General features: G+C 45.0%; 1 protein-coding gene across 5 annotated transcripts in view; it reads left to right on the top strand.

Moving 5' to 3' along the window:
• Nucleotides 1–20,748, top strand: part of LOC102447648 (CD276 antigen homolog) — a 54,652-nt gene that overhangs the window by 20,485 nt on the left and 13,419 nt on the right. For 3 of the 5 annotated variants that reach the window (XM_075912658.1, XM_075912655.1, XM_006137891.4), the window contains 5 exons: nt 4,725–4,866; nt 12,892–12,981; nt 14,454–14,506; nt 19,486–19,827; nt 20,614–20,655. In XM_075912658.1, coding sequence (XP_075768773.1) covers nt 12,974–12,981; nt 14,454–14,506; nt 19,486–19,827; nt 20,614–20,655 — 445 coding nt within the window. In that variant the 5' untranslated portion in view covers nt 4,725–4,866; nt 12,892–12,973. Of the gene's footprint in view, nt 1–4,380; nt 4,559–4,724; nt 4,867–7,858; nt 12,093–12,891; nt 12,982–14,453; nt 14,507–19,485; nt 19,828–20,613; nt 20,656–20,748 lie in introns of those variants that run through there. The other 2 variants (XM_014581018.3, XM_075912668.1) reach the window with 2 other exon arrangements.

Below are 20,748 nucleotides of genomic sequence, written 5' to 3'. Positions count from 1 at the left end.
CCCCCCACCAACCCTTTCACTTCCCCTCCCCCAACAAAAAATCCTTGGTGTGCCTCATAAAAAATATTTTGGTGTTTCTCAGGCTTAAAAAGTTTAAGAAACACTGATCTAGGCTTTCTTCAATAATTAGTCATATAGCACTTAAATCCAAGATCAGAACACACCTGAACTTTGGAATCCAGAACGCCACCCAAGAGCTGGTCTCTATTGCTGTAGTGAGCTGAACTAACATGCTAAACTTTGCAGAAGTTTGGGTCTGGATCCTGACTTTGTGACATGGGCCTATTTCTACAGGTAACGAGGGTTGCCAGGTGTCTGGTTTTGAACTGTACAGTCCAGTATTTGAGATTTCTGTTCAGGAAACAAATTGAGAAAATAGAAGTGTCCGGTATTTTCTAAATAAGATGTAATATAATGTCAAGTATGTCTGGTATTTTTGTTGAAACCATCTGGCAACCCTACAGGTAACAGGCTAATAAAAGTTTTTTGTACACTCAACCCTTACTTTCATTCTTGTCTGCCACCTTATATGTGCCACTGATTGCACACAGCAACAGTCAACTTAGGTGGCAGAAATACCAAAAGGACAATTTATAGTTACTGGAAAAAACCGAGTATCCCAAGAGACATTCAGGATTGCAGCTAAGCGTATGACAACAGACAAGGGTTGAACAAAGACCTCCAGTTCAGGCATCCTGATTCAGTTTTCATCTATGCCAACTTGAAGAGCCAGCTACTGTTTGTCATGACACTTGTCACATAACTTCTTACTGTATATTTTAGAAATGTGACTTTGTCTGAGTCTGTTTGTTCAAGAATTCCTCCTATACTATAAGAGCTAGGACCACCAAATCCAGCATGCAGCTTCCTTTTAACATAACTTAAAGTAAGGTGATGGTTTGGTTGTGCTAGGACAATAGGATGTGCCTAGAATTAAACTGTTTCTCATAAAATGGAAAGGGAAGGGTCTGGTAGGGACAGTTATACTGTGGAATAATGACAGGAGGCAGCAAGGGGCCAGTGATGGGGACCGGACAGCTATAATCCCTTTGGGCCAGCAGGGGACAGGGATGGAGAAAGGGACAGCTATTTATTATATATTTCAGAGAGTTTGTCTTTTTGTGTATCTATTTGCCTTTGTGTCTTTCTGTCACACATCTAGGGGACATGCACCCCTTCCCCAGCTATGCCAGTTGCAGAGGCCATGAACAAATGCTTCTCACCTGGCCCCAAGTTGCTGTGGTGAGAGAGGGCTGGGGTAGTCCTCTCTCCCTGGGCAACCTGCATACTGAACCCCTCATCCCAGCCCCACCTCAGAGCAATGATTCAAATGAAGCATCTACATTTTCATTTTAGTTTCCAAAAAAAACCTAAAAAATGAATTGAGTTAAGGACCTGGGCAATGCCAGGTAAATCCTCAAGTATTAGCTAATTAAAAGTGGATCAAAATCTATGAGACACATTTTTTGAATGTAATTTGGATGACCAATCTATAGGTCTTTAATCACAGAAACTCTAGACATCAGTGATAGAAATGTAGCCGTGTTAGTCTGGTGTAGCTGAAACAAAAAACAGGACTATGTAGCACTTTAAAGACTAACAAGATGGTTTATTAGGCGACGAGCTTTCATAGGCCAGATCAAATAGCGGAAGAAAATTGTCTTTAAAGTGCAACATAGTCCTGTTTCATCTAGACATCAGGTACTTGTAAATGAAAGATACCAAATGGATCTGAAGCTGAGCTAGTAATTCCTTCTCTACTCCATTACAGCTTGCCATGATTATCTGTGCCTTACAGCAGGGAACTCATGCCAGGGAATAGAAATGCTGCAAGGACACACACTGTGGAAGGCAAAGGCCAAGCTTTTTAAATATACCTAACTTTAGACATCCAAAAATACCTGATTTCTATACGTAGTTTGGCACTCAGTTCTCATTGACATTCATCAGAATTGTGAGAGCCCAACACCTCTTCAAAAATCACCCCACTTATTAACTTTAGTCATGCCAATTTGAAAATCTTGGCCTAAGAGTTAAATCTCTAAGGCCTTGATCCCGTAAATACATATGTATGTGATTAATCTTTTATACATAAATATTCCTACTTAACGCCCAACAGCCATTACATTAAGTACATGGACAGGCCCACTGATGGGGGAAGGGCAAAGGGGCAACTGCCTGAGGGCCCAACAATTCAAAAGGGCCCAGACCCTTTAAAACACTGCTGGAGCCCCACGTGGCATGCTCCAGGAGGTGCTAGCAAGGGAAGGCTAACTCCCAGCCCCGCCCTTGCCATGGGAGGCCCTGTCTCTTCTAGAAGCGACGAGCCACACCCACCCATCTTGCAAATCTGTTGTTTTGAGCAGGGGATTGGACTAGATGATCTCCTGAGGCCTCGTCCCACCCTAATCTTCTATGGTTCTATGACAGAGCAGAGGCAGTGAAATTTTCAGGGGAAGAAAGGGGAATCAGAAGCAAAAACAGTTTCTTTCTGGCTATCAGAGAGAGACCACAATAAGGAACAAAAATCGCCTCTGACTTCCTTCAAAGTTTCATAAAAAGGCAGGAGATCATCACATGTCACTAGCCTCAGGAAATAAGTCTAGTCATCAGGCACAAAACCAGGCATGGAGAGAAACGCTTCATGACATTCCGTTTGTATGATATGTTTTCAGGGCCCTCCATGGGATATTAAACACTCTGGGCTTTCAGAAATCCACAATAATTGATATCAGGAGAAACGCAACAATTGTTATATTTGACACACTAACCTGTCACATAAAGGTGGTCACCAAGTCACACACCATTTCTCCCCGACGGCAGGAAGAGAAGGTGACCCCTGCTGTTCTTCTTTCTGCAACGGATTGGAGAAGCAAGGAGTTATTCACTAAAGTGTAACTTGCTACCTCTGGGCTGTGTCTAGACTGCATCCCTTTTCCGTAAAAGGGATGCAAATTAGACACATCGCAATTGCAAATGAAGCGGGGATTTAAATCCCCCCTGCTTCATTTGCATAAACATGGCTGCCGCTTTTTTCCGGCTCGGAGCTTTACCGGAAAAAAGCGCCAGTCTAGATGTGGATCTTTCGTAAAATAAAGCCTTTTTCGAAAGATCCCTTAGTCCTCTTTAAATAAGGAAAAGGGATGCAGTCTAGACACAGCTCTGGTGCAATATGTGCATGTGTGTTTAAGATAGGGCTGTAAACATTGTGTAGAATGGAGGGCTTAAGAGAGGCATGGGGTTGATTGCCTTAGAGACTGAAGTCTAGAAAAAGTACACCCTAAGCAACCACAGTACAAGCTTCTTTGTGTACCCCCATACTAATGTGCCTCCACCCTTTCCTAGAGGGATTTGCACAGGAGAAGAAAGTAGTTCAGTCTCCAGGGCCATTCAGACATTTGTTTCTGACCCGACATCAGCCACACTGGTGGCACCTGAAGTGGATTTCATGGACCACTGAAAATTGGACTCAATTGGGCCCATAACCAACCATTTCATAAAGACCATTGACCATCCATAAGATGGTAGTTGCTTTTGGTCACTACAAACCCAGGCTGGCTTCAAATCATTTGTGTAGCAGTGAGAGTTAATATACTGTCAGTTCTCTGAGCCATCTAGTTCCTCTCCATTTTTCAGGTTTGGCAAGAGACAATGTTACATCTATATGTATTCATAAAATGAAACTTTATTCAGAAATCAAAGAGCAAGGCCTGACGAGTCCCTGAAAATTTATTTCCTCCTCCCCTTTGTCTGATGGTCCCAGACCTTGTGACTTTGAGGGCAAACTGCAAGGTTCATCTATTTACCTAGCTTTTGGGAAGAGGTAGGTGGGGGGGAGGGGAGGGGGAGAGGTGGAAAGGCTTTTGAGTGTGCAAATGTGAGATCTGCACAATCCTATCAAAGTCACATGCATGTGTAGAATGAAGCAGTTAAGGGCTTTGGACCTTCTACAGAATATAACTCACAGCTAGAATTTGTGACTTCACATCATCCCAATATCCTGGTAAAGTTACCCCTTTGTCAGCCTCAACCACCAGTCTGATGTGCTCAGGGTATTTAAAGCTGCCCTAACTGGGCAACTGGGGATTCCTAGAGCATGGAGAAATCTCAGCAAGCGTAGAGCCAACACCACCAACCTCCTTCCCTCCCAACATAGGGGCACATTAGGGCTGTGCTGAGGACAGGAGAAAGCATGCACAGAGTATGCTATAGTCTGGAGGTATCCAGCAGGCATAACAACCCTTTTTATAAAGCTACAAACCACAGTAATTCTGAACAGCCCTGAGGTTGTTGTAGAGTATGTTAGAGGTCAAACAGCCTCCAGGATTGAGAGGAGGGCAGAGAGATGGCATAAGTCACCCTTACTGCTCCATCCCACAGATGCCCCAAACCCTTCTACCATGTGTTGGAACGGAAGACAGAGGCCACAGCCCGGAACTGGCTTTTCACTTTGGGTGATCTAGACACATTTGGTAGCATGAAGCGTGAGCAATAGCAGCAGCTGCCAAAGCTCTGTCCAAAGTCTAGAAATCTCCAGAAATCCACTTCCAAATGAGAGGTAATTCTCATATACTACTGTGACTTAAATCTGCATGCATATGTGTGTGTGTGCATACCACAAGCTGAGCTCTGAATATTGGCCAAAATCATTGTCAACTTGAAATATGTCTGGGGAAAATCTCATTGAGTGAGCTGCAGTGAATGACCTTTCATTACATTTATAGGTTTCCTATGGTTAAGAGCCAGCTGGGGACACTGCCAAGTTCCGGTATGGACTGCTGAATCATCAGCACTATCTCAGAGAAACCAGATCTGGAGTTTTATTTGCACATTCACCTGTGCATGCCCTGAAAGCCAGATACCAAGGTAAGAGGACTGTCTTGGCTGAGACAAGCAAAGGGTGTTTGCCATGAGGAATCATATTTTTTGCAGCTTCTTTTAACTGGAGAGTAGACATTTGGCCTCTCTCCTAACTTTAGTGTCATGGTTTACAGGAGTAGGTCACTAAGGCAAAGATGGGGTGGGGTGTGGGGGAGGAAGCAGTTTGTTTTGTTTTGAAGTTCAAGCAACAAGGGTCTGACAATTCAAAATTTCAATTAAAAGTCCAAGCCAAGAAAACCCTGAAGGCCCCAATCCAAACCTGAAGGCACCAAACCCAAAGAATTGCACTAAATGGTGCCTGACATCTCTTTCCTTGATTCTCTTAGCCCAACTACTAGTGTTTCGGATTAATGGGTTATGCCCACAAAAGTTCATGATACCATCTACATGTTTTATTAGTCTCTAAGGTGCTGCAGGACTATGTTGTTGTTTTTTAAGGTTTTCCAGGCACAGACTAACACAGCGACCCCTCCAAACCTTTTGAAAATGTCAGTGGCTTATAGAGTAGAAGTTTGTTCAGTGTTATCACCACATTGTGCTGAAGACTCTCACTGTAAGCCAGCATTGCTTACGTTGCTCGGCAGTGTGGTAGACTCGGGGAGCTGAGAGGAAGAGTTGGCAAAGATATTAGCCCTCTTAAAGGTGGCCTGTCCCCATCGGACATTACTTGAGTTCAGTTTTGAGTTCTATTAGATGCACAGCTGACTGCAGACCAGGACTTTGCAAACAGAGAGGCATAGCAAAAAAAGGGCTCATGACAAGGCTCCCTTCCCAGGTCTTCCCATCCCAGCACCCTACTGTATGCATCATCCCATAGCAACCCACCAGGTATCCCCAAGTCACCTCTCATTTCTAACCTAGACCCTAACCCCACACTCTTCTGCAGTCAAAGCATTTGGGTATATCATTGCAGAGAGCCACAGCTAGATTTTTGGATTATGGGTGAAATAACCACTGCTTTAGATGATACAGTATCAGAATGTGACCAGAAGTGATACATCACGGTATGACGGGGGACCATACATTCCATTTTTCCTGCAACCCCTTTTTTTAAGCTCTGTCCCAACCACCCTGAGGTTTTTTTCTCCTTCAAAAGGAGGCATTTGTCCCGTTTGCTCTTGCTGACTCAGTTGGCAAGAGCAGAGAGAACAAATGCCCATTTGTGTCAGAAAAGCAGGGTGCAGGTGGAGGGGACAAGCAGAGATGAATGTGGGAAACAGGGCTAGGAAAAACAGTGTTCCAACATCCAGGGACCCCACATGGTTCCACCCACCAGGCAACAACCTCTCACCAGGTGGGGGAGAGGGCAGGGTTCAGCCACAGCACGGAGCGGGGGCTTTAAGTGAATAGCTGGGGGTGTCCTGTTTTCTCATTGGGAGATATGGTCAATCCTGTACTAGGAGCACACTACACCAGCTGTCTGTGATCTGCTGTCTCACCTCCAATGATTGTCTATAGATTTTTGGATTAAATTCAGAGCACTGCTTTTTGATCTAGAGAGCCTGACATGGCCTGGAACTCATCTACCTGAGGAATTATTTTTCTTCCTGTTACTCTGACAGTTTTAATTGGCAAAAGTTCTCAGGTGGAGTTCCCCTGAGTTAATTGAAGTGAAGATTGATGACAGGCTGTTTTTCATATTGCTTCAGACTAGGAAAAGAGATAAGTATATATATTTTTAAATAAGTGCTTGTTTCATGGTCAACACTGAACATGAAGGCCCCTTAACACTGGAATTTACTCTCCACACATACAGCAGGAAATACCCTGAATCTATCTGCCTTCAGATTGTAATATGAGGCCTATGAATTTTCTCAAGCACTTGGGAAAGCCATGGGTATTTGTCTGCTTGTATAATTGTTAAGTTAGCTGATTTAATTTTGTTGCAGGGTTGGGCTAATTTGCCTGACTTCTAGAATTGCAGTTTTTATATGGTGTCGTATTTTAATTGCTGTGAAGGCTGCCCTAAGGCTGCTGAAACGCGCTTTTTCCTGTTTAAAAAAAAAAAATTCCCTTCAACAGTTTAGGGTAGGAACAAGACTTGACTGGATTCTTTAACCATTTAAAGAATAATTCTTCCGCGAAAACTACCATTTTTTGATAGTTTTTCAAACACAGATTTAAAAAAAAAATCCCATGTGATCACTTTGTAAGACTGAAATGAAGAAAGCATTGCTCCATTGCGCGCTGTCAATAAACAACTAGAGAAAAGAGAAGAGAGAAAGGGGCTTAATACCACAAGCCAGTTAGCGTCATATGAAGTGGTATGTTAGAACCCCTAGATGCATGGATGGTGGTTGAGCATAGGGCTGGGGGAAGCAAGACCCAGCCCTGCCCCTTCTGCCCAAAGCCCTGCCCCCCATGAGAGCTAAGTCCGTCTCCAGCCCCCCACAGAAGCCTCCCTGGCCCTAGCGTCTCTGGACCCAGAGCAAGGGGAGGGCACACTGCCCCCGCCTGCCCATCCTCAGTGTGGCTGAAGCCCAGGAGCCATCTTGAAGCTGGGGGCAGAATGTGGGCAGGGCCATACCTCCCAGTTTGGGAAGACATTGCCTTCCCCTGCCTCTTATACCCACTAACTAGAAGCCATTCATTCTAATCCTGCTTTATTACACATGGGGGCTGTGTCTACACGGGGCCACTTATTCCGGAAAAGCAGCCGCTTTTCCGGAATAACTTGCCAGCTGTCTACACTGGCCACTTGCTTTTCCGAAAAAGCAATGACGATCTATTGTAAAATTGTCAGTGTTTTTCCGGAAAAACTATGCTGCTCCCATTCGGGCAAAAGTCCTTTTCCGGAAAAACTGTTCCGGAAAAGGGCCAGTGTAGACAGCACAGTAGTCTTTTCTGCAAAAAAGCCCTGATCGCGAAAATGATGATCGGGGCTTTTTTCCGGAAAAGCAAGTCTACATTGGCCATGGACGCTTTTCTGGAAAAAGTGCTTTTCCAGAAAAGCATCCTGCCAATGTAGACGCCCTTTTTCCGGAAATACTTATAATGGAAAACTGTTCCGTTTTAAGCATTTCCGGAAAAGGGTGCCAGTGTAGACGTAGCCGGGCTGTGTCTAGACTGGCAAGTTTTTCCGCAAAAGCAGACGCTCTTTTCCACAAATGCTTTTAACGGAAAAACTTTTCCATTAAAAGCATTTGCAGAAAATCATGCCATTCTAGATGTAGCCATGTATTTCTATAGTGCCTAGGAAGCCACATCATAGAGCCCCACTCAACGAGGTGCTGTACAAAGAGAATAAAAAGACAGTCTCTTTCCCCTGAGGTTTACACTTTATGTAGTTCCAATCTGAAATGCGCTCTTAGGCCTGGTCTAAACAAGAACACCCCACTGGTTTACTAACAGTATTATTTTAAACCAACTTAGTGAAGCAATTGCAAACCCCATGTGTGGACATTTGGGTTGATTTAAGAATGTTTATACAGTTTTAACTGAATCAGCTTAAAAGAAAATCACTCCTCCAATTAAACCAGTGAAACTTTCTCATGTGAACAAGAGGGTCAAGACCTTACTTCTGTGCAAAGGTTGAGCTTAAGAAAAGCACAGTTAAATGACATGGCTGGATACTAAAATGATGGCTGATTTACACATGTTTAAGATAAAGATGGCTTGTATTACCAGGCTCCTTGTTTTCAAGCCTTATTATGTTCATATTTAAGAGAAGGAGAAGTCCTATGGGAAAGTTAAGTGGAAGCAAATCAGCTAGAGCTGCAACAACTCCGAAGAATGAGCAGGCTTGGCTTAAGGAAAAGCCTCACTGTTCTTTGGGTTCTTAAGCCTGCACCAATGTTACTCAAGGAAACGACACCCAATGTTACCCACCATGGTCACTTGAAAGGTCATGAAGGGTGTGTTCTGACATCATCGACTTCAGCAAGCTTGGGGATGTACTGACAAAAGAGCCAGACCCCAGAACTATTGCAAGCAGGTGCACATTGAATGACTCCAGCAGAGTTACATGCACTGTCAGCAGGTTTGAGTCTGCTCTCAAGGCTGCTACAGCCCCTGTGCACAGAGATGGGTGGGATGCCCGGCCAACCACAAGTTCCTCCTGTGCAAGTGGCCTCTCTAGGTGGTGGGGACACTGCAGCAGTCCCTGTGACAGCGCCCTTCTTCCTGTAGGAGTGGTGTGAACAGAGGCATAGGGCACGGCTCCAGGCAATCAGGTCTGACTGGGGCTGAACTGAATGAGGGAGTAGCAAAAGCAGCATAAAAACCACCTTCCCTTTTGGGGGTCTTGTGCCAAGCACGGCTCAGCCAGGCTTGGGTCGTGGGAGTTTAACATTCAGTTTTCAAGCTACTGCTAATAGTCTACATAGCCCTGTGTCAGTCTGTGTGTGTGTGCGGTGTAGGATCTTAGAGGCAAATCACAGGGCTGAGAGGCTCACTACCTGTGGTCAGTGGACAGGAGCACTGCTGGATTTTAGAGAGTTGCTGACTTAACTACTGAGAGGAGAAAAAAACCACTGCCAAGTTCTTGTAATATTGTTTTGCCATATGAGGAAATGCTGTAGCAATCACTACCGGGTTGGGGGAAGGCAGCCACAAGACAATCTCTGTATAACACATGGTGCACATTACTGAGAAATCTGTGTCTGTGAGATAAACCCTGCGCCAAGCAGGCAGCTAAAACAACAGGCAGGGGCCTACCAAGGAAGGAATTCACTCAGGAAACTCTCTCAGCCACATCCCAAATCCACTTACCCTCCCCATAAAGGAACAAAAAAAACACACTAGTAACATTTTATGCACAGTGAGCAAGAAGAGGGGGATTTTTTAAGGCTGAGTAAACCTTCCTTAAGAAGAGTGACTAAACTGCCTTCCCTTGTAGATGTATCAGAGATCACAGGAGTCTAATCTGGGTCTCATCATCCAGATTTACCCCTTAATATACTAGCACCTCCTTAGATGTTCTGCAGCAAAGAACGGTGAGTTCCCTGTTGGCAGCAGACACTATGCTAGAAACGAGGCAAGATCTAGGAACAGAATAGAAGCAGCTGAGTCAAGGCTTGTGTATGGATCCAATCCAACCCTATGGCCTCCAGGCTGAATGTCCTGTTTTCTCCAGATTTGCCCTGACTCATTCTGCTGCTGCTGCTGCTGCCTTAGTCAGCTCACACCAAGAAACAATAGGAGGCTCAGGCTGGGAGCAAAACAGGATTATCATGAAGACCCAGGCACCTCTATGCTTAAATTGCATGTCAGCAGAAGGAAGGTGAGCAGGGACTAGGACCTCCTCTTCCAGCCTTTAACATAGAGCACTGATTCTCAACCAGGTGTAGGTATAGCCCTGGGGGCACCCAGAGGTCATCCAGAGGGTACCCACTGATCTAGATCAGTGTTTCTCAGGGGTCACGGGACAGGTTTAGGGTGTCAGAAGTGCAGGACTCACTTTTGGGGTGGCAAGCAGGATGGCCCCATGGGGCTCCAGACAATTAAGTTACATGGTTCAGTCTCACCACGTGGGGCTCGGGCTTCAGATGAGGCTTAGGAGCAAAAAGGCAGCTCGATTATCCCACTGAAATGTTATATTCCAACTGATGTAATTGAAAAGTTGTGTGGCAAGAATGAGAAAGTGGGCAATATGTCAGAAATAGCACCCTGTGACACTTCGGTATTTTTAGGTCTGATTTTGTAGCAAGTCATTTTTAAGAGAGGTGAAACTTGGGAGATGTGAGACAAAGCAACCTCCTAAAAGGGGTACAGCAGTCTGGAAAGGTTGAGAGCTAGTGGTGTGGAGGACTGGGGAAGCAGGAAGGATAACTTTAAACAAAGGAATTGTAGGTGGGCATCAGGCAGAGGAAAAAGAAACGTATAAATAAGTCTCCTCCTATGACCCAATACTGAGATGCCAGGGTGAGACCACTCATCCTTCCCTCCTCCCCCACCAGTGTTTGTTCTTGAGGGGTTTATTAAAACTTTGTCTCCCCTCCCCACCATAGACAATTCACCAGGAACAAGTGAGGCAGCTAGGTTATAGGGCAGAAAGGACCTGGGAGTTTTTACCATCTTATCACAGATGTGGTAGTAAAAAATTTTCAGAGCCCTATCTACACTCCTACTTCCCCCATTGCTGCTACCGGTGGAGCTTGGGGAAGAACCTTGCATTTCATTTTTGCCACCACAAATATCCCTAAGGGCTTCAGGAGAAAGAGTGTTGTTTCCTTTATGTGGGAGGGAGGGAAGTTGTGGTCATGTTAAGCAAAGGGGACAAGTCTAATGTAACCCCTTCCAAAGAGGCCCCGTAATAAAAGGCTCCTTTAAATCCTACTCTAGTTTAAGCCTTGTTTTTGCTTGACTGGGGCTAGCTGGTTGCCGTGGCTGTATAGCTAGCTTAGTGCTTGCCAATGCCTGAGGAGCAGTTTTAGAGGACACAAAACATGTAGCAGCAGCAAACACGCATAGGTGTCACCTGGATCTCTGGCCCTAAGGCATCTGCAGGTGGATCCATTCATTGCTGTAGCCTCTGTTGGAAGCAGATCATGGTATCACAGGGATTAATGGTATTGCTAACAGTTCCTGGTGAACATTTCTTTAGACACAATGGTTGCTCTCTTTCTCTTTAGCTTTCTGTCTTTGGTGGCCTAGCCTTGCAGTCAGGTCACATTTCAGTCCAGGCCTCTTCCCACAAAAGAAGAGACCAATGAACAAACCCAAACAACCAGCAAAACAAATCACTCTCGTGTCCCTCTCAAGCCATCCTGAACTTTCCTGCTTTCCACCCCTGGCATGGCAGCATTCCAGCTCTGATCTTTTGGCTTAGCCCTGCTTCCCAGAGCTTTCCCCAGAAGCTCCTTAGCCCCTTTCTCCATTCCCTCCCCAAGCACTGACTGTTTCTACCAAGGACCTTCCTGCTTCTTACAGCTTTGATCTCAGTCACCCCCCCAGAGCCTGATTTCACCAAGCCTTACCCCCAGATACACACCCAGCTCAATCCACTGAGTCATCTTCTCCTGAATGAGTGCTCCTGTAGTGCAGCCTGAGGCTCTCACAGCTGAGGTCACTATGGACAATTAAGCCACCCCCTGCAGTATCAGCTGGGGATAACTACATGGTCTCAGGCAAGGTTGATCCCCACTCCCCTTGAAGGTAGGGTTGCCAGGTACTGGGATTTTGACCAGAGCTCCTCATTGAAAAGGGATCCTAACAGCTCCAGTCTGCCACTAAAAGTCCAATTGGCAGCACAGCGCGGGCCCAGGGCAAAGGCAAGTTCTGCCCCTGCTCTGGATCTGTGTGACTCCCAGAAGTTGTTGCTGGGTCCCTATGGATCCTAAGTGCAGGGAGGCTCTGGACACTTCCCTTTCCCCTGAATGCAGGCTCCATAACTCCCATTGCCTGAGAAATGCAACCAATGGGAGCTGTGGGGGCAGCACTTTGGGCATGAGGACAGTGGAAGGAGCTTTCCTGGCTGCCCTTGCACCTAGAGACCATAGGAATCTGGTGGCCACTTCCTGGGAGCTGCAGTAAGCACCGTGAGGATCCCCGCACTCTCGTCCCTGACCCCATTTCAGAGCTCTCACCCCCAGCCAAAGCTCGCACCCCCTGTAGCCCAGCCCAGAGCCCCTTCCTCCTTCCCAAATACCTCATCCCTGACCCCACCTCATAGCCTTCACCCTTAGCTGGACCCTCATCTCCTCTTGCACCTCCCTGCCCTAGACCAGTGAAAGTGAAGGAGAAATGGGAGAGAGCTAGCAAGAAAGGGATGGGTGATGAAGAAAGAGGGGGGAAAGCCTGGGGGCAGAGCAGGGGTATTCAGTTTTGCGCTATTAGAAAGTTGGCAACACAAAAGACCATCCAGACAGTAACCAAGCCTATAATACTAGCCTCACATGGGCCACCAAAAGAGCTAATGCTGGTCCTTAAGGGAGCTGTAGAGTTTCATCCACAACGGCAATAGTGAATGGATGAGATAAGAAACTTATTCCCTTCATCCTCCTTTGGATAAATTCTCATGGACAGTAAAAATGATGCACCCTTTCTTCTCTGCCTTTGTTCTCTGTACAGGGGAAGCCAGCACAGATAAAGGAGTGCATGCTGGTGGCATTAATGAAGTGACAGGATTCACAGAGATTGGGACAGTGCAAAAATGAACAGGTAAACTTAACTGCAGTGCAGCTCATCTGGTGGTGCACATGACTGCCCCATGAACAGAGAGAATTTCAAGACTAGACTCTATGTCCACACTGGTTAACTTCCTTCAATGAACACCAGAGCCAAAATCACCTCAAACTGTAGGGAAGTTCAGATCTGAAACCCAAGGGAGCTAATAGCTTCTGTAGGCCCCTGGTCAAGATGTGGGAGGGGCCCCGGCTCTGTGCCTCAGAAAGGGCAGAGCCTCAGTTGGAGGGGGTGGGGCCAAGCATAGCCAACCCTCAGCATCACCTTGGCCATGGCATGTCACCCACCTACACACACTCCACAGAGCCCTCAGAGCTCCCTGGCACACACATGCAGCACAGCACGCTGGAGGCAATTTAAAGGGCTGGCCAGCCACTACCACTGCTACAGTAGCAGTGGCAGAAGCCCTGGGCCCCCTTGAATTGGGCCAAAAATCATAGCTGATACCCATTGCTAAAAGATTAATCCAACTGGGTCTAACCTGAAACAGTCTGACTCTGGATAAAAACACTGTGGCCTGTGATGATTTATGGAATAAAGCAATGCAATATTTGGTATGCTAGCACAACAGCAATTCTGGGCATATTATTCCCATATTACACTTCGGCTATGTCTACACTGGCAGCTTCTTGCGCAAGAACATCTGTTCTTGCGCAAAAACTTGCCGGGTGTCTACACTGCACACGTGTTCTTGCACAAGTAAATTTACAGTACAGCGTCAGAAAACAGTGCTTCTTCCGGAAGAGTTATTCCTCTCTCCACGAGGAATGAGCCCTCTTGTGCAAGAGCTCTTCCACAAGAGGGCAGTATAGACGAGCAACATCAATTTCTTGCATAAGAAACCCCTATGGCTAAAATGGCCATCAGAGCTTTCTTGCGCAAGAGAGCGTCCACACTGACATAGACGGTCTTGCATGAAAGCACATCTCTTGCACAAAAGCACATGCCAGTGTAGACACGCTCTTGTGGACGACTTTTTGTGCAAGAACTCTTCCGCAAAACAGTTCGGCTACATCTACACTGGCATGGTTTTCCGAAAATGCTTTTAACGGAAAAGTTTTCCGTTAAAAGCATTTTCGGAAAAGCACGTCTAGATTGGCAGAATGCTTTTCCGCAAAAGCACTTTTTGCAGAAAAGCATCCGTGGCCAATCTAGACGCGGTTTTCCGCAAAAAAGCCCCGATCGGCATTTTCGCGATTGGGGATTTTTTGTAGAACATAGTACTGTGCTGTTTACACTGGCTCTTTTGCGCAAAAGTCTTTTGGAAAAAGACTTTTGCCAAAACGGGAGCAGCATAGTATTTCCGAAAAATCACTGACGATCTTACATGGGATCATCAGTGCTTTTCCGGAAATTCAAGCGGCCAGTGTAGACACAGCCTTCTTGCGCAAGAAGCCTCCAGTGTAGACGTAGCCTCATTCTTTTCTCTGTTTTTTCTTACTATATAGGGAACATATTCTCTGGATACCCTCCTACTTACTGCTGTGTTTTTTCCCTGGTGGTAAGTATCCTACAATACGTATCCACTAGTCTGTGGAGACACTCGCATAGCTTCAAACTGCAGACAATCTAAACATCAAAAGATGGAAACTCCTACTGTGTCTAGACTGGTAAATTTTTCCACGAAAGCAGTAGCTTTTGCGGAAAAACTTGCCAGCTGTCTACACTGGCCACTTGAATTTCCACAAGAACACTGACTTCCTACTGTCTGAAATCAGTGCTTCTTGAGGAAATACTGTGCTGCTCCCATTCAGGCAAAAGTCCTTTTGCGCAAAGCTTTTGCGCAAAAGGGCCAATGTAGACAGCTCAGATTTGTTTTGTGAAAAAAAGCCCCGATCGCGAAAATGGCGATTGGGTCTTTTTTGCGGAAAAGCGTGTCTAGATTGTCACGGATGCTTTTCCTCAAAAAGCGCTTTTGCGGAAAAGTGTCTGTGCCAATCTAGACGCTCTTTTCCACAAATGCTTTTAACAGAAAACTTTTCCGTTAAAAGCATTTGCAGAAAATTATGCCAATCTAGACATAGCCCTAATGTACATCTTAGAATAACAAATATTGTTAATGTTATAACTCCTTATTATCACTCATTCTACACCTGCTTGCTTATTGAAATTGTTCTACTTCATTGCACAGGCATTGCTGTGTTGTTGTAGTGATGTACTGACAAGTGCTTGGAATTAGAAGCTGTTTAAAAAGGAAGGAGGTTATTAGGAAAACTACTGGGAGTCCTGGGAGTTTTCTCTTGAAGCCTTGAGCCTCAATCCTTTGCCTATTTGGGCCAGGTCTTCTAGAAGTTTGTTCCATTGTTTTCAAGAGCCTTGGAATAGAAGAGCAGGATCGGACTATATTGTGTGGTTAAATCTTTGGCTACATGCTAAAAGTACCAGTCTCGTTATTTTAAGGAAGCGTACATGATTCTCCGTGCGACAGGAAGAAAATATCATTCCTGCCATCCAAATAGGTACCAGTTCAATGGATGAATGTGTTGTCCACAGGCCAGCCGACCAGGGGAGGAGGACAGTGGAGGTGCAAATAGGACAATTGCCCAGGGGTCCTGGTCACTGCTACAGTAGCTCTGCCCACTCTGGGGAAAGCTCTACTTGACTCAAAGGTGCTCTTGACATGCCCTGTGCAGGTTCTGGGGCCCATAAAAAATATCTTTGAATCAAGTGATGCAACTGCAGCTTTCCCTAGCAAGCAGTTTGGGTCGGGGGAAGGGATGGCAGGTGTGGGGTGGCTGCCCTGGGGCTCCTCCTAGCAGGGCTCTTCTGGTGGGGAAGGGAGCAGAAGGGAGAGGGTTTGGGGTGTCTCTGAGCAGGGGAGGGGCAGGAGTCCCATTGGTTTCTGCCCTGGCGCCCTGAATTGGTGTCAGTGGGCCTGGCTGTCAAACTTGTCAGTCTTTAAGACAATTCCATGGTTAATGAAATCTTCGGTCTACCTTTCTTTTTAAAATAAGGAAGTATAAGTTCAATCCCACACATCCAGTTTCTGGTATTTTAAGATAAATACATTTGTAGGAAACTATGAGGTCATTAAGCCACAGCCTCACAGTTTGCAGCTTCATCTTTCTAAGAGCCCAGATAGAAAAGGGAAGCATTTCACTACTGCACTATTTCTAATGGAGGACTGGATTTCTGATTAGCCCTTTGCTGCAGGCCTGTTTGTTTGGTTAACAACATGAAGGGCTACTCACAGACTTATACCATCTCAGAGCCTGTTGAACCAGAAAGGGATAGTCATTGGTTTCACTGTTCTGGAACCTTCTCCACAGGTGCCTACTAATACATCTCTGCATGTCTCCTTCTAGTTTTTTTTAAAACATTAATAAAACCCATCTTTTGAGCCGAAATTCCCTGACCATCTCTCTTTAAAAGCATTGAAGTTTGTTTGTGAAGTCTCGTTTCTAAAAGGTCACAACTTTTGTAAGCTACATCGTAGTACGTTTTCTACTATATCATGAAGTGGTTAAACAAATTAGCAAAAAATATGTCTAAATAAAATGTATTCTGTAATAAGTTCTTTGATTATTTTTTAAACATTTGTTTGTTTATACACCAATTCTCAACATTTGTTAATACTCCCTGAGTCTCCTAATTGTTCATGAGAGTTAGGAAGTTTCTACTCAGAAAGGAAATGACCTGGGGGAGAAAATTAGTCACAAGCTTACACAGTGAAACACAAAGATGTTCTAGTATTTGAGAATAATTTTCACAGAATTCCAGCTGGTAGTAAATTCCTTCAGTTTACAATGCAGAGACACATTTATGAAAAGCTCTGTATAAGTCATCCACACAAAATATGCTCAGAGATCAACATTTGCTGTGATTTAGGCACTAGTCTGGCACTTGGGATATGTGCTCCACCACATATTACCTATCTGACATTGGGCAAGTGAGTTGGGCTCAGATCCACAACCAAATGTAGGCTCTAAATTTCCACTGATATAAGGAGAGAAAGTAAGCAGTTGTGCCTTGGGCTATGTCTAGACTGCAAGCCTCTTTCGAAAGAGAGCGTCTAGATTGCACGCGGAACTTTCGAAAGAGCAAGCCGCTTTTTCGAAAGAAAGCACCCAGTGAGTATGGATGCTCTCTTTCGAAGAAGCCCTATTTACATTCAAGAACGCCTTCTTTTGAAAGAAGCACTTTCAAAAGAAGGCGTTCTTCCTCGTGAAATGAGGTTTACCGCCGTCGAAAGAAAAGCCGTGTTCTTTCGATTTAATTTCGAAAGAACGCGGCTGTAGTCTAGACGCAGGTGAAGTTTTTTCGGAAAAAGGCTACTTTTCCCGAAAAAACCCCTGAGTCTGGACACAGCCTTGGTGTGCAGCTCTGTCAAAAGCTGGCTGAGCTGCAGCAAAAGCCGGCAGGGAGCTGGTGTCATCCGACGGTCAGGGCAGTGAGTGGTGTGTGTGTATGCTATACACCCGAGACTTCAACTGCTGAGACCGGGGTCCCTTGCAGCGGGCAACCTGGAGGAGGTTGACGAGCGCCCCAATAAGTTTGCAGGGAGAGTTTATTACACTTCAGATTTTAGCTGCTAGAATCTGTGATTCCTTCGCAGCGGGCAGCCTGGGGGACGCTGAGAAGTGCCCCAACGGATCTGCTACCTGGGAGTGACACAAATCCAAACGCCCAAGCTCTCCCTGGCTACGTCTACACTGGCCCCTTTTTCGGAAGGGGCATGCTAATTTTGAAGGCGGGAATAGGGAAATCCGCGGGGGATTTAAATATCACCCGCGGATTTAAATAAACATGTCCGCCGCTTTTTTTCCGGCTTGGGGAAAAGCCAGGAAAAAAGCGTCTAGACTGGCCCGATCCTCCGGAATAAAGCCCTATTCCGGAGGATCTCTTTTTCCTACTTCGAAGTAGGAATAAGAGATCCTCCGGAATAGGGCTTTATTCCGGAGGATCGGGCCAGTCTAGACGCTTTTTTTCCAGCTTTTCCCCAAGCCGGAAAAAAAGCGGCGTACATGTTTATTTAAATCCGCGGGGGATATTTAAATCCCCCGCGGATTTCCCTATTCCCGCTTTCAAAATTAGCATGCCCCTTCCGAAAAAGGGGCCAGTGTAGACGTAGCCCCTATATCTGTCCCTTAAGACTGGCTGAAGTTCTTTTAAATTGTGCCTGGTTCTGTTACAGCAGCTGAAGGAGTCAGGTTAAAGCTTAAACAGTTACAGGTTTATTGAGGAAGCTTATAAATCATATGGTTGCAATGGCTATTGTTCTATTTCTTAACTGCTAGCAAAATATAGATCTTAAAAATGGTTACAGAGAAGATAAAGATAGGAAAAACAGAAATAATAGTATCAAGTAACAGCTTAACCTTTAAAGAGCTCTTAGTCTGTGTACACTTAAAACAGAGGACCACATCCAGGTACAATTTTTAACCCCCTTCTGTGCCTCTTGACTCCAGCGTGTCAGGCCAGGGCCAGTCCCTCAATTCCTAGGAAAGACGAAAATACGAGGTGGGCATCCCCATAGAACCTCGGGAGGTCAAACACCTAACCTGACCAGCAGGTAGAGGGTAGACTGACACTCAAAAGTGAGTGTGCTGCTGTACCCATCTTTATACCCATGGGGTCACGTATTTCTCTTTCTTATCTGTGATGCCAAATGGTGCTGGTCTGCCTTTTGTGAGACCAGTTCTTACAAGGGAGTTGTGAACTTAATTTACACTTGTAAGAGAGAGTTGAGAGGATTAAATTGGAAGTACTGGAGATTCTTTTCTCAGTGGGGGATTCCTCTCCCAGTGATGGCTGTGTGTTCGTATCAACATGGGTGCCAGCCGGGCACTTCTCACAGCCTCGAGGCCAGCTTATTGCCTTAATCGTTCTCTCCTCATATCTATGTTTTCAGCTTCTCAGGATCAGATGAGCCAGCATAGACTATGCTGATTTTATTGCTCCTTCTCTGTCCTGTATGCTTCAGGAACCTCAGAGAGGCAAATAAGATGGATGAGATGGGGGGGAGGGTCTGTCTGGCTACAGCTGGGTTGCAATAGGACAGTACCTGTCACAAATGTTAAGCTACTTTCACCTCTGACTGATTTAAATGGAAGTTAGGAGCCTGTCTTTGTACATCTGGGCCTTCATCTCTTCATGTCTCATGCTCATTTCTTAAATGGAGGAATAAGATTTTCTTAACTCAGACAGGTGTTGTAAGGATAAATGTGTTAAAGATTGAGGTTCTCAGCTACTATTGGTAATAAGCACCACATAAGTGCCACAGATGAATAGATTTATAGGAGAGTCGCCAGCTATTGGTGGCTATTAACAGCTGCTGTATTCAAGCTGTCACTAAGGTATAGGTGTTGGTACAGATGTCTCTCCCATTACAGCTATTGACAAATTTATAGCCACATTCTGAGAGTGCGGACCATGGGAGTTGAGAATAACAATGGGAATTGAGGGTGCTCAGTATGATTTGCCCCTCAGCAATATAAATGTATCTTTTCACACTTCTCTCAACATTTTCTTATTTTACAGCCGTTCCCCACACAGTCTTGTGCCATGCAGTCAGCGGAGACACTGTTATTTTGCCCTGTGCCATTAAAACTCCTGGAAAGTTGGCCATTTCCGATTATTCGATATACTGGCAGATAAACTCATCCTTGGTAGTGCATGTTTTTTACAAGGGGAAGGACCGGCTCACAGAGCAGTCCAGAAGATACCACAATAGAACCAGGCTCTTCTTGGATCAGCTGGAGCATGGTAACTTTTCTCTGATGCTCTCTGGAGTTGAGCCAACTGATGAAGCTGTGTATACCTGCATCTCTAGAAACAGAGTGACCGGAGCAAGGAAGACATATGTGAAACTCAACGTCTCATGTAAGACCTTTAGAAGTTGATTTTGAAACAGGGATTTCAGGAGGGAGATGCTGTACAAAGTTTATTGATCCTGGTGGAGCCTATGCATTGCTGACATTAGGCTTGAGTACCTTGTTAAAGTTCCACTGATTTTCACCTCGCCACTTCCATCCATTTCATTCTTCTAATTAAATGAGGAACAGTAAGAATGAGAATTTTTCAGAAACTTCACAACTCAAATATCAGCAGATGATCCAAGACCAGAGAAACCAAATCTCTGATCTTCCCCTCTTTAAATGAAATACATCTTAAGGAGAATTGCCACACAAGTTTTTAATCATTTGGTCACCCATGTTTACATATTCTGCTAGGTGCATCCTTTCCCTATACTAACAGAAGGGGGTGGGGAGTCTATTACCCCATGCATCAATAACTTCACTCATATGGGCTCATTCCAAATCCCCAAAAAGTCAAAGAAAGACTTTCATTAATTTTAATCAGCTCAGGAACAGGCCATATATTTTTTCACAGCAAAGACACAAAATCAACTGTCTTTGCACCTGTGACTTTTCTTTTAGTGCTGGGATGCAAAGAGAAAATCTGTTGTGCAAAGAGCTGAACAAGGTCCGACTTAGCCTATCAGTCAAGGGATGCTAGAACATGCAACAAAGGTCTATTTTTTCCTCCAATGTGAAAATAACTGATATAACAAAAAGTTGAATTATGCTGACTGCTTATTCTGTACAAGGTTTTTAACTATCCCATGGTATTCATTCCAAAATAAATAATTTTGGATTTTTTTTCCAGCTCCAGATAATCAATTAACGGAAAGAAATGTTATGCCTTCAGGTAAGTGAACAACCCCAAACTTTGCTAGATAATTAACAGGCCTGGTTTGTTTCAATATCTAATTGGTGTGACTCATTGCAAGTTCTGCTAAAT

Source organism: Pelodiscus sinensis, chromosome 1 (assembly GCF_049634645.1).
Source record: "Pelodiscus sinensis isolate JC-2024 chromosome 1, ASM4963464v1, whole genome shotgun sequence".
Classification (NCBI taxonomy): Eukaryota; Metazoa; Chordata; order Testudines; family Trionychidae; genus Pelodiscus; species Pelodiscus sinensis.
The sequence above is the reverse complement of the archived record's forward strand: the minus strand, read 5'-3'. Positions and strand labels throughout refer to the sequence as shown.